Source organism: Astatotilapia calliptera, chromosome 3 (genome assembly GCF_964374335.1).
Source record: "Astatotilapia calliptera chromosome 3, fAstCal68.1, whole genome shotgun sequence".
Classification (NCBI taxonomy): domain Eukaryota; kingdom Metazoa; phylum Chordata; class Actinopteri; order Cichliformes; family Cichlidae; genus Astatotilapia; species Astatotilapia calliptera.
The window spans coordinates 55339591-55354108 of NC_137424.1; the positions used below are offsets into that span (position 1 = coordinate 55339591).

The 14518-nt window shown below is 41.3% G+C and overlaps 1 protein-coding gene across 1 annotated transcript in view; it reads right to left on the reverse strand.

Moving 5' to 3' along the window:
- trpc5a (transient receptor potential cation channel, subfamily C, member 5a) overlaps nucleotides 1–14518 on the reverse strand; it is a 195619-nt gene that overhangs the window by 18776 nt on the left and 162325 nt on the right. The window contains exon 13 of the mRNA XM_026163141.2: nucleotides 9472–9593. Within this exon, the coding sequence (XP_026018926.1) occupies nucleotides 9472–9593 (122 nt within the window). The remainder of the gene's footprint in view (nucleotides 1–9471; nucleotides 9594–14518) is intronic.

Here is a 14518-nt window from a genome sequence, read left to right on the forward strand (position 1 = left end):
GCGAGAAACTTCGGAGATTGTGTAAATGAAGAGAGGCGGGGTGAGGGAGGTTGGGGGGTGGGATTGAATCCACGATGAATGAAGCAACCAAGCGTGATATTGCACCACAGTTATGAAACGAGGGGGGGAGGAACGTGTTTAGGAGGGGAATGAACAATGAGCGGGAGGAGGGAGAAACGAGAGGCGGTGAACTTTCAACCGAAGTGAGGAGGAACAAACCTCCTCGTCTTCTCCCTCGAAATTCTCGCCAAGCAACATTTGATGCAATCTCTAGTATCCAGTAATTCATTAGTCCTCCCCTTCTCCACCTTTCTGCTGTTTCCTGTTATCCAAGCTTGGTTTTTCATATCTCTGCTTCGGCTTCACCCACTTGTCCTCGTCCCCTTCGTCTTGCACGCTTGTACCTTTTATTTGATCTTCTCTCTTTCTTTTCTTTGCTTGTTTCTTCTCCTCTCCTCGTTTGCATCCTCTCCCGTCTCATTGACTGTGTCCTCATCTTTCACCTCACCTTATCTATTCTTTGCTCCTTGTTCTCGCTCATCTATTTTTGTTTCCTTCTCTCCGATATCCTTCTGTTTTTCTCCATTCCTCCTTTATTCTCATGTTCAGTTCTTGTTTTCTTCCCTCTTTACTTTAACTTTTCCATCTCCTTTGTTTACCCTTTCCATTCCCTGCTTTTCTCACTTCCTTCCCTAATTTTTCCTTTCCTATTACTCTTCCTCACTCTCACCATTTCCACTCCTATCCTCACTACCATCAGTCCTTGTTTATTCTCTATTTTTCTCATCCCCCTTTCTCCCCATCTTGCCTCCTTTATGCTTCTGTTCTTTGACCCTTGTGTCCTTATTTGTCTCATTTCTTTTTCACTGTTTTCTACTCTCTCATCATTTCTTCTTCTTTCCACTTTTTGTTTCAACTCCTTGCTTTCTCTCTCTGTCCTCCTGCTCTCCTCACCTTCAGTCCTTTCTCTTCTTTCCATTCTCGCTCCAAATCTCTCCTCTCCACTCCATATTTCTTCCTCTTTCCACCTGCTCCTTCTCTCACCCATAACTTCAGCACTATCAGCCCACTGAATGCCCGTTATCAGTTGTTATCACTCCCATAGGTACCACCAGCAGGCGGCCTGCTCCGGCAGCTAGGTGAGTAAACAGTGACGAGGCCTTTGCCATTACAGCTCCAAATCTGTGGGACAGTCAGCCAACTGGGATCAGTGCTAACATCACCAGTGCCCTTTAAATCTTTTCTGTTATTCAAAGGATTTCATGAATGCTTTATTCTCTTCTTGTCTTTGGTATTTTTTAGCTTTCATCTATAATGTTTTGTTTTAATGATTTCCATTTTGAGTTTGTTTTTTTTATTGAATCTTTTAATCTTTTTCTAAAACACATTTTATGGAACAAACATGTTATATAAATGTAGTTTATTTTGATTCTATTGCGCAAAAACAATCTTATGTCTTTCTGCTGAAAGGGCAAAAGAAAGGTGAGTGTTTCCTCCATGACAGATCAAAAGTAGTCACACTGACATTGAAAAGAATCCACTGCATAGAGTTCTGTGCATAAATCTTGTGCCACTCCTTATTTCTCTATTGTTTGCAATCAAAATGGGAAATAGTTGAAGTTTATTCAAACATATGTAAACACAGAATTACAGTATATGAGGCAAAGACAGAGTTTATACAATTCTAATGAGCTCAATAGTCAATATTTGGTGAGCCCACCTTTGTTCTTCAACACACGCTCTCTTAGGCAGCTTTCTTATCATTTCTTTAAGTAGTCTTCAGGAATAGTTCTCTAGGTTTCGTGAAGGACATTGAAAGCTGTCGAGATGATCCCCACACTGCTGAGGTCCGGGCTCTGGGGAGGCCGACCCATGACTGAAAGTGTTCCACTGTGTGCCTTTCTATCCAGGTGTGCTTTTACTGAACTACCAGTGTTTGGTGTCATTGTCATGCTAAAAAAGTGAAACTGTCCACCAATCAGATTCTTTCCAGACTGCACGGTGGATCAAAGTCTGATGGTACTTTTATGGCCTCACAATTTAATCAGTTTTAGGATCTCCAACGCACCTCCCTCCTGACCTATTCATTCGTCCTCGATCTACACAATTGTACAAGCAAACAACCGAGGACTCGCTTGATTTATGACCTCAGGAAACACGTTTCCACTTAATTTATGGCCTGAATTGCTGGTTTGATTCTTAATGTATACAAGAGAATGTTTATGGCGTTATTTTTGTGCCACTGTTCTGAGCGCACGGAAAAAAAAATTGCAGGTGCAGGTGTTGCATTTTGAGGAGAAGTTGATTTTGAACGAAGAAAAACTAAATTTGAGTGAATAAAATTCATTGCTGCGTGCAAAAAATGTATTTCAGTATTTGCTATTATCCACACACACACACACACACACACACACACACACACACACACACACACACACACACACACACACACACACAATAGCAGCCCCTCTCGCTCAGTTTTTGCATTTGCACTCGCTCGCAATGTGTTGCTCACGCTCTCAACATTTCTGCCCGTGCGCGCTCAACTCTATGTGTACACCGTTATATTTGTGCCACAAAACCAGCCAATCACAGACTTGGATGCAAAAAATCTGACTGGCTGTTCTAGTCTCCAATCAGCTCGAAATGAGGAAATGCAGTATCCCAGAATGCATTTCGTCCAAAACTCAAACGAGGCAGTGGCGGAGGAACACAGAGTGGCAGAGTTTGAAATATTACTCTTTCTGGGTCACAAAATAAACTTTTAAGATATTTTCATGCGAGGATGGTGCTGTGTAAACTTCAAATATCTGCTCGATTTACCAAGACATCACATATTTGCATAAGTGCTCTAACGTTTTCGGAGAGTTAGGTGTTCAGTTTTGAAAAATTTGGTCAATCCAGAATAAAACAGGGTGGAAAATTGAGTATGTCTGCAGTTTTCACACTTTTAAATCTGCCCTAGAAAAGAAAAAAAGAAAAGAAAACGAAGATCTGACTGCTACACCTGAAGTTTAAAAGCAGTAATTCACAAAGTACTGTTGTCATATCATGGTGCTTACAGAGCCCAGAGTTAAATATACATCAAAACGATCACGTGTTGGAAAGCTCCATTTTCAGTGGGAGATTTTATTATTCAAGATAATCCTCGATAATCTGGCTGACTTTATGTTTATCAGTGATGACAATAAATGATAACACACCTTTTAGCTACAGGAGGGTGTCTGCATGTCAGATGTATGAGTGTGATACCAACTGATAACCACTATTTACTGGGCACGTGCGTCTGTGCGTCCTCTCATACGCGTCTAATTTTGTATCCCAATATCATCTGCCTTTCTCCTCCCTGCTCTCCATCCTCTCTCATCTTTCTGTCCACTAAGCCGAGCAGTAAACTGCTACAGCTGAGTCTCGCAGCCACGCAGTCATTTGACTGTTATAGTTCTGCAGCTGTGTGGGAGGCGAGCCGAGAAAGCGACTGCGTGCGAATGTGTTGTGCATTGTGACACAGAAACGCTGTATGAAGCGAATCTGTGAGAGAAAACAAAGTGTGTTTAGATTCAGCAGCCAGACAGTGTGCAATTAATCAGCGCAGCCTATAGCGCCGCTCTTTCTAGTAAACATGAACCATTTTTAGGGTGTGAGAAATCAAGCAGCCTGCTGGGATTATGAGCTGCCTGATGCTGTGGCACAGGTTATGCGTTCTTTGTTACATGTAGCGCTGTTAGACATGCACTCCTGTTCACTGATCTGATGTTTGCACAATCAAGTTTGGTCAGCAGATTAGACCTGATCCTTCCATCTCTGCACAGTTGACAATGAGCCGGCTAAACAACTGCAGCTGGTTATAAGCCAACTTTATGTCCGCTAGTTTTAAGCGTGTCTTCTAAAAATCCCGCTTTCACTCTGATAAACAGTTTGATTACAGAGTTTATTCATTAAATATCCGATTCTAATAATGCTAGATCCATTCCATTTTCACTAATGCTACCTAACAACAGCTAACAGGAGGTAACAGGAGCTAAAAGTGCCTAACAGTAGCAGTGTTTAATGGCAGAAAAGTTCAGGACATCCTAAACAAATCAACTCAGTGTCATTGTCATCACTGATTCATCGACTTGTAACAGATTCCTTTCACAAAGTTTTACAGCCTCCTCCAGAGTAAACAGACGTGGACACGCATTGATTTTACACATTGTAACTTTAACTCTTCTCAAATTAAAGAAAAGTGACTGAAGTGAGATCAAAAGACACCGCTGACAGACTGTTACCTAGGCAACCGAAGCTGGAATATGGGCTAGTGACCAAAGGCCTACAAAGAAACCACTTCCTGTGCAGACGCCACCTTAGGTCCACTAATTACAGTCAGCGAAACCATTCGCCACTCCCTCGTTCTCTCTTCCCACACACAGACAGCGGTGCGTCTGAGGTCTGAAACAGTGAGAGCCTCACCTTCACCACATAGATGTCCTGACTTTGACAGTCACTGCATGTGGTATTGAACAGTGCTCTAATAAACCCTCAGCCTGCTCTGCCCAAGGACTGTTCTGCCGCAAATCCAGTTTCTCATTCTGTGCACTCGGAAGATAAAGGGTGGTGGCAGCGCTGATTTTTTTAATACATTACCATAAAAGTGACTCTAAATTTAGGAAATTCACATGCTCAATGTGGCAATCTGTCTGAAGAAAAACTATTGTGTTTGTTTGGTTTGTCCTGAGTAGATCTCGGCACAAGTCAACGACTTTTGGTCTGACTGTGCTCGACCCAGAAACGCAGATATGGATATGGGCGATCGTGGCTCAAAGAGCTGGCAGTTCGAGCCCCGCCTCGGACAGTCTCGGCCGTTGTGTCCTTGGGCAAGACACTTCACCTACCGCCTACTGGTGTTGGCCAGAGGGGCCGATGGCGCGATATGGCAGCCTCGCTTCTGTCAGTCTGCCCCAGGGTGGCTGTGGCTACAACTGTAGCCTCCACCAGTGTATGAATGTGAGAGTGAATGAATAGTGGCACTGTAAAGCGCTTTGAGGGCCCCAAAAAGTGCTATATAAATGCAATCCATTATTATATATTTTATATATCTTTTTACCTGCACACAAAAGCATTTTTTCACTCACACAAAACAGTCATTAGATCCTCCATAACCTGTTTTTTCCACAACATCAGTTTGCAGAATCATGTTTTTAAAATCCAACATTTTTTAATCAATTACTGAACCAAGTGGAAAACAATCTAAAAGTACTCAGAGTTCCTCATTTGAATCAGGTGAATCAGAAACCCCGCAGCTTCCCATGCTGCTGCCGCTGCTGCTGTGGAAAAGAGAGAGATGCAACGAAAGTGTGCAAATCCGAGAGAGCGCCAGAGTTGTGTGTGAAAGAAAATAGATGGGGGTGTGCAGACTGTGAAAGGAAATTAGGGATTATTTACAACATTTGTGTGAAGGCAAAGAAAAGAGAAGGAGAGGCAGAGACAAACACGGTGAGAGACACACACACAGTGCACAGTGTAATCACGCTGACACATTAAAGGTGATAAGTGTGTGTGAAGTACAGATGAGCGAGAACAGGAGGAGTGGGGGGGACACCTGAGCAGAAACAGGAAGTGATCGTGTGAAATAACTCAGAAATGCTGATAAGTGTGTGTGAATTACAGAGCAAGGGAGCAGAACACACACGCAGGAATGCACACAGACACACACGCTCTTGAATGTTGATGCAGGCTGCGTTGCCCGCAGGGCTGCGATCGCTGTTTGCATAATGCGTCACTCTCAGCCGTCATCGCTGTGATCTGCTCGCTAGTTTAGCTCCAGTGTGAGGCTGATTTCTTTCCCCCCAGACTCTGGATCCACCACGTCAGCGCTGATGTACAGATGAGAAGCTTTGATCAGCGCGACATGTTTGTCACTTTGACTCAAGGTTTGCTGAGCGCGTTTATTCTTTTTAGCGACACAGAGAAGAAGAGTTACCGGTAAAAAAACCCTCGTGACTTTTGCACTTTGACCATCAAATAGCCGCATTAAAAAAAACGAGCCCCCCCCCAACTTTGCATACTGGTTTCAAATGTTTGCAAATCAATAAAATTATGGTCATTTATATGCACAAAGATAAAATAATATACATTTTTAAGCCTTGTCTGAAAAAGGTGTAAAGATTGAGCCGAACACTGTAATTAATTATGACTGCAACTCCTACAGAAAGGTGTTTTGTGCTTTATTTTGCTCCAATTTTTAGGTGTTTATTGTTCCTGGACTATGATGGGATTTACTCCCCCAGAAGAAAATGGACTCCTAATGAGCAGGAAACATTTTCCAGTGATTCCAAAGCAGGGATTGACCAGTGAAAGTAATTCTGATGGCCTGCGATTCATAGACTGCATAGAAAAGATGGATGCAGCCACCATAACATCGTGCCACTGGCTGCTACATCCCTCCTTTGAAGCCACAAATTTGCCATTTGGGCTGACATCTTATGTTATTAAAACTACATGTGCGAGATGAGGACGGGTGGCTTTAATCTGATTGAGAGACACTACACGCTGTTATAATAGCGATTTGTCAAGGATAAGCTAGGCCTGCCCTAAAGTATACCCTGCTTTATCCTCCTTTTGGACTAATGAAAATCATAAAGTACATGTTAAACATCATGTTGTATCATGATAAAGTCTAAAACTTGTGACTGAGACCATCAACTCAGCAGGAAAGTAATCACTGAGCTCATAAATCAAGTGAGACTTTATGCATCTGATATGATTTAAGAAACGATTGTAGTTCAGGTTAAAAAACAAAACAAACACCTTTTATAATAATAACCCCAAGACAGCAACCTCCTCACTGCTTTATCAAAGCTGCCTCCTCCCTTACTTGGGTGAATGATGAAAGAGGCCACACAAAGCACATCCAGTAGTAAGAAAGTGTCAGAGAGAAGTTGTGTGCTACAGGAGAGAAAATAAAAAGTGACTCCTGACTTTCAAACATGTGAGCCTGCTCTGCTGTCTGTGAGTGTCCTGTGTTAAAGGTTTCGGTTAATAATTTGCTCTGCTGACAATTTAAACCAGATACAACCAGAAGAAATCTAAAAATCCCTGAAGATTATACTAGAAATGGCCACCTGCTGTGGTCTTCTACAGTTCTTAGCTGTGAGGAGTTAATATTACAACCAAGGCTGAGTTGAGCACATCTTCAAATAAACACTGGTAAGTAAGAAGCCATCTATGTCCCCTGTGAACGAACATCTTTGAACAGAGGCGGTGGTTTACAACAACTACTGTCTGCCGTCTATTATCCAGTTTTCAGATACCCACTCACATCCTGGGACATTTGACCTCAGGAAATCACATGATAGTGTGGGGCTTGGTCTTACAATGGGTTCACCAGAAACGTTGGCTGCTTGTGACCCACACCCATTTTCACACCTTGGCTCATATGATTAGGTAGAGGATCCATAGTGGGTCCATGACCGTCTTGGGGGGACACTCCCATAGGGCTCAAAATCTCCATTAATTGCACTTAGAACCGAAGAAGCTTCTCAGATGAGAGGTGAAACATCTTCAAGGAAACTAAAAGAAATGCAGATGTTTTTTTTCTCTCCAAGCTCCTTAGACTGGAAATGACATGTTCAGATTTATTTGACTTGAAAGTCTTGGTTAAAATGTAATTGTAATTGTTAATTCAGAGGGTCAGGAACTCCAGTCAGTTTCACTTCAGGCCACTGCAGTATTTCTTTAAAAGACCCACTCTCTTTGCCCAACAAGATAGACACCCTAAAAACAAACTTAGCTAAGGTCACAGTTTGACTTTTCAGCAGAAATAAAATCATTAGCAGCGTCCTGGGTCAAACTTTACTTGCATGATAATCTGTGGTTGAATACATGGATATCAAGCATACCTCTCTTTTTACCTTTAATAAAAGCAGACAAAGTTTAGAGTGGGAGCTGTTGTTTTAGCATGGTCCTCACGGCCCTATCATTGTACCGAGGACTTTACTGTAATGGAATTGATCGCGAATCAATACAGCTATTATCTAAAACAAACCACTGCCTTGATCAATATTCAGACCACTGACTCATCTTGGCTTTCACTCTGTCTCACTCAGCACTGAGACTCTGGATCTCTGCTGAGCCTGTGAAAAGCTGCTGTATGAACAGTAACTCAAACTTGGCCTCTCCGTGAGCGAAACCTTGACTTGCCTCCACATTTACCGACCTCACATGCAAAGAGAACACGGTATTAATATTCCCCAAGTTCACTGAACAAGCCTGAGCTTCTACTCGACACCAAAAAAATCATTTCCATATCATTATCTGGTGCAACGATGCACAAGACGAAGGTCTGCGCGAATAAGACTTTGAATTGAGATCAATGTAGTACTTCTACACATTTGATGTGTGCAATAAAATAGTCACACATACATCTAGTGCAACTTAAATGGATGTGTACATCACTGTAACCTGATAGTTTCACAGTTCATTTTTATCAAACACTGAAGAGCAGGTTTAAATAAAGGTTTGTTTACAGAAAAATGACTAAAGAAATATCATTTATATTCAACTTAACACAGACAGGCAGGGCAATGGGTTTGTTTCTTTGCTTTAATTAAAAAAAAGGAAAAGTAAACCGGGTCTAGAAATGTACGACCATCGATGGAATTACAGAACGCTACAAAATACAGTAAGTACTTATGTTTTAATCTAAATTTCAAATAAGTTTCATTTTATTTATAAAACAATGCATTTGTTTTCAATTCTGACAGAGAAAATATCAGCTGGAATCAGATTTTTAACTCCCCGGGGTCAATCACATGACCGATTTAAGACGACACAGCAAGAAGATGCAGCGACCCATTTCAACTTGGGTCGACAGTGCGGACTTCAAACTATATACCAGTTTAGGCCTGTGGTGTACTTTGTTGTTTGCAAAACTTGTGTATAATTTTTTAAAAACCATTTCTATTTGCATTTCAAGTTATGAAGATGATTTGTTAAACATGTTTGTAGTTTTTACAGTAAAAAAATAACTTTTTCTACTCAGATTTTATGTTTGTTGTATATCAAAGGGTTAAAACACTGGAAACTGGTCTTAAAAATCCCATACTGGTCAGACTCTAGGAAATACCATCAGCTTTCTGACATGCCATGTTCACCATCTTAGTTTGCAGTGCTAGCATACTAACATTTGATTTAATTAGCATTAAAGACAATTACCAAATGACAATAGATCACCAAATTTAATTCAGAACATCAAACTTTAAATTCCTGGTATTGTTAGCATGACTAAAACAATAAAATGTGACAAGAAAATTATGGAAAGGCGGGAAAATTTAAAGCGCACTTAAAAGGAAAAAACAAAAAACAAAACAGTTTTGCAAAACCAAAAACCAGTATTTATACCAAACTGGTGCAGTTTCAACCCTTTTTCACTTCCTAACAGACTCTACACGTACTCAAGTACATGCAGATATAGTTGGAAATGGTACTCACGTTGAGAAGGCGTTGTTCTGCCTCTCACAGCGGATGCCCTTGCAGTTGTTGGGTTCCTCTGATGCCTTTGTTTCATAGTAGAAATACAGCTGGTTCAAACCATTAGCAAATGCTAACAGGACCTACACATAATGAAAAACACAAGACAAAACACATCAGCGCTGCACTTAAACACCTGATCTAACACATACTCTTAGCAACCACGACACTCCACCCAATGATTTTGCGCCGTCACCTCGAGACTCCACACATTAACCACCAACATATAATGAAATATAATACTGATTTCTCAATATCTGAAAGAAAAAACCCTCAATACTTTTTCATTTTGAAGTGAAGCTCTGCAAATATAACATTTCACTTTTATTACAGGGATTGACCTTTAGTGCCTCCAGGCCATTTTAAAACGCAGCTTTCATCTCAAACAGGAGAGAGCTAACATGAGTAGTGTTACATAAAGCTGCTACTGTGTGAACATGAAGTATTACGGCGTAGGTGCCCGGGGGTTGCTGGGATTGGTTTTAAGACTGTCAGGAGCAAAGCAATTCACACGTGGATTGTGTTGTACGTTAGGAGTTCCTTTGGGGAGGAATTAATGAGTTTCAGATGTAATGAAATGGGCTTGTAATGTCCTTCTACCGCCAATCAAGGATGCAGCATGCTGAGAAATTTGCTTGCTTTCATCATCATCAAAGATGCAGACAGTACTGGATAAAATGGAAACTTCAAAGCTGCTTAACAAGAAACAAAAGAGGGGTGGCCTGAATTCAATTCCTACTGACAACCCGATTGTTGGATGTCTTCCTATCGTTGGGAACGTGTAATAGGCTTGACAATGTTCAAGGTAAATCTGGATGTTTAGCACATGTAAAAAGCAAGTAAGACATCATACTGCCTGTGTAGAAAGCCGGATTGACTGAAATGTTGCATGTCTGTTTCATCAGATGTGTGTGTGTCTGTGTAGACACAGAACCACTTAAACATTCAGACCACACACGCGAGTATCATATTTATATCACGGGAGAGGGGGGAGCAATACAAGCACCACACCAAGGTTATTTCCCTCCACCTGAGACTGAAGAGTATTGATCTTGGCAGGAAGCTACAGTACAGGGAGTGCAGAATTATTAGGCAAATGAGTATTTTGTCCACATCATCCTCTTCATGCATGTTGTCTTACTTCAAGCTGTATAGGCTCAAAAGCCTACTACCAATTAAGCATATTAGGTGATGTGCATCGCTGTAATCAGAAGGGGTGTGGTCTAATGACATCAACACCCTATATCAGGTGTGCATAATTATTAGGCAACGTCCTTTCCTTTGGCAAAATGGGTCAAAAGAAGGACTTGACAGGCTCAGAAAAGTCAAAAATAGTGAGATATCTTGCAGAGGGATGCAGCAGTCTCAAAATTGCAAAGCTTCTGAAGCGTGATCATCGAACAATCAAGCGTTTCATTCAAAATAGTCAACAGGGTCGCAAGAAGCGTGTGGAAAAACCAAGGCGCAAAATAACTGCCCATGAACTGAGAAAAGTCAAGCGTGCAGCTGCCAAGATGCCACTTGCCACCAGTTTGGCCATATTTCAGAGCTGCAACATCACTGGAGTGCCCAAAAGCACAAGGTGTGCAATACTCAGAGACATGGCCAAGGTAAGAAAGGCTGAAAGACGACCACCACTGAACAAGACACACAAGCTGAAACGTCAAGACTGGGCCAAGAAATATCTCAAGACTGGTTTTTCTAAGGTTTTATGGACTGATGAAATGAGAGTGAGTCTTGATGGGCCAGATGGATGGGCCCGTGGCTGGATTGGTAAAGGGCAGAGAGCTCCAGTCCGACTCAGACGCCAGCAAGGTGGAGGTGGAGTACTGGTTTGGGCTGGTATCATCAAAGATGAGCTTGTGGGGCCTTTTCGGGTTGAGGATGGAGTCAAGCTCAACTCCCAGTCCTACTGCCAGTTTCTGGAAGACACCTTCTTCAAGCAGTGGTACAGGAAGAAGTCTGCATCCTTCAAGAAAAACATGCTTTTCATGCAGGACAATGCTCCATCACACGCGTCCAAGTACTCCACAGCGTGGCTGACAAGAAAGGGTATAAAAGAAGAAAAACTAATGACATGGCCTCCTTGTTCACCTGATCTGAACCCCATTGAGAACCTGTGGTCCATCATCAAATGTGAGATTTACAAGGAGGGAAAACAGTACACCTCTCTGAACAGTGTCTGGGAGGCTGTGGTTGCTGCTGCACGCAATGTTGATGGTGAACAGATCAAAACACTGACAGAATCCATGGATGGCAGGCTTTTGAGTGTCCTTGCAAAGAAAGGTGGCTATATTGGTCGCTGATTTGTTTTTGTTTTGTTTTTGAATGTCAGAAATGTATATTTGTGAATGTGGAGATGTTATATTGGTTTCACTGGTAAAAATAAATAATTGAAATGGGTATATATTTGGTTTTTGTTAAGTTGCCTAATAATTCTGCACAGTAATAGTCACCTGCACACACAGATATCCCCCTAAAATAGCTAAAACTAAAAACAAACTAAAAACTACTTCCAAAAACATTCAGCTTTGATATTAATGGGTTTTTTGGGTTCATTGAGAACATGGTTGTTGTTCAATAATAAAATTATTCCTCAAAAATACAACTTGCCTAATAATTCTGCACTCCCTGTAGTGAGGTCAGCAACACATAGTGATGTGGTGGTGCAGAGACTGTTCTGCTAATCAAGCTAACCGTGCCATAAAAGAAAAAGAAATTAAATCTGCCTTCGAGAGAAGAAGGCTGAAGGGTTCAAAATTCACTGATGAATTCAAAGAGCCTGGTTCAAGAATTTTCAGCTACCTGCTAGCTGCAGCTTTGTCCTTACTTCTACTCTGCATGGTAGTAAGGGTGGGAAGGTGTGCTGTAGAACTGACAGATGGGTTCAAGGTGGGGGTAAGATTATATCAGACATCAACTCTGAGCCATTCTTGTTTGCAGTGGTGATGGAGAGGCTGACAGATGAGGTCGGGAAAGAGATTCTGTGGACTCTGGTTTTTACACACAACACTCTGATCTGTAGTGAAAGTAGGGAGCAGATGGAAAAGTGGCTGGAGAGGTGGAGGTATGTGTTGGAGACACGAGGAATGAAAGGCAGTAAGCAAGACAGAAATCATGTGTGTGAATTAGAAGAAAACAGATGGAAAAGTTGACGTGTAGAGTGAGTGAAGGTAGAGGGGATTAAATACCACTCAAAGCAGCAGCCTTTTAGATAAAATTGAAGTGAATGCTAATGTGGGTTCTTAACTTCAAAATGAACTCACTAATACAATTAGAATTCAAAAGACAAAGGCTGAGCATCCATCTATACATATTCTGTTTATGCAGTTCAGGGTAACTGGGGGACTGGAGCCCATCTCAGAGGTCAGGACGGGCTCCATCCTGCACAGAATGGTGGGCGATCGTGGCTCAAAGAGTTGGCAGTTTGACCTTCTTTCCTCCTTTATGTTGACTTACTTCTGATTGGCTGCCACTCATAAACCGAACATTTGAACAGAAGGTAGGTGGGGCTACTATGCTCATAGTCAGGGATGTGGGCCTGAGGGTGCATATTAGGGAGATCCCCTTTCAATACATAACATTTACAGCAGCCTGAATCCTGACCTTTGGCTTACAAAGACTTTTGAATGCATTTAATATGAGCATCCACCACTCAAACAGTGCATGTAATAGAAACTCAATACTGTTGCTGCTGCAGTAACTTTAATATTCAATATTTTTTCCTTCATTGTGTGGAGCTGGAAAAGAGAACATGATGTGTCCTTGTAGCAGGGAGTGTCCTGCTACAGAGTGAGTCAGATGTTTTCTAAGTGAACATAATTACATTATTCTCCTCTAGAAAATAGAAAAAAATATTATATTGCTATGAATTATATAAGCTGCAACCAGTACTAAAATATAAGATGATTGAGTGATGGTACAGTTTATTAGATCACTGGCTCTCTCAGTCTGCATGTCACACTGTCCTTGGAAAAGATGCTCGAGCCCATGGTACTTGGAATGTATCAGCATGCAAATGTATGACATAAATAAAATGCTGTTTTGTTGTACTATAGGTTTCTGAGTGCTCACTAGAATCAACACTTCACTGCTCTCTGGTCAAGGCCCTGCTTATTTAAAATGATAAAAACCCCAAGCTTGACCTTCTTTTCTTAGCAGACACACACCAAACTTGTCATGTATTGCTAAGATCTTAGCAAAGGCTGTGGATAAGGAGCTTATAGCGGTTTTAGATAAAAACTGTATTCTTGATAAATGTAAATCTGACTTTCGCAGCGCTCATTCTTCTGAAACAGCTCTTTATACAGTGTCCATGCACAGTGATGCAGGAGGATGTTCTGTTTTGCTGATGTTGGACTTTGCCTCTGCTTTCGATACTGTTGGACATCACATCTTGTACAATAGGGTAACAATAATAGGGTAATAAATCACTGTGTGGGTGCATCAGGATCTGTGTTGAAGTGGTTTGCATCATAGCTGCCTGAACAACGCTTTTCTGTGGCAGTTTCTCATACAGATCCTTGTTTTCTTCTCTTAGCGACAGTGTGCCACAAGCTTCTGTTTTTTAGCCCTTATTGTTTGTATTACACCTGCTCCCTCTTCAGCACATTTTGAGCATCTTTAAATGCATTTGTTACCGCTGCTATGCAGATGACATTCAGTTATGTATCTTTTTTACGCCTCAAGATGTCTCTAAGCTGTAGATCCTGAATAGGATCTATTAAAAGTTAGGTGGCTGACAACTATCTCCAACATAATGAAGGAAAAACTTATTTCTTTGTGTGTCCCTGATGTATTTGTGATTAAGATAAGCTCTTGGACCCCTTGTGACAATTGCTAAATCCTCAATGGGGATCCATGGTTCAACTTTATACTTGTTTTTAACACTTAAGTGTCACATTGTGTTCCATTTGTGTGGAGATTATTATAAATGCATTTATAATTGGTGTACTGTAATTCAATGTCTGCTTGTCTAAGCAAAAACTAGTTGAAATCTCTGCAGGTT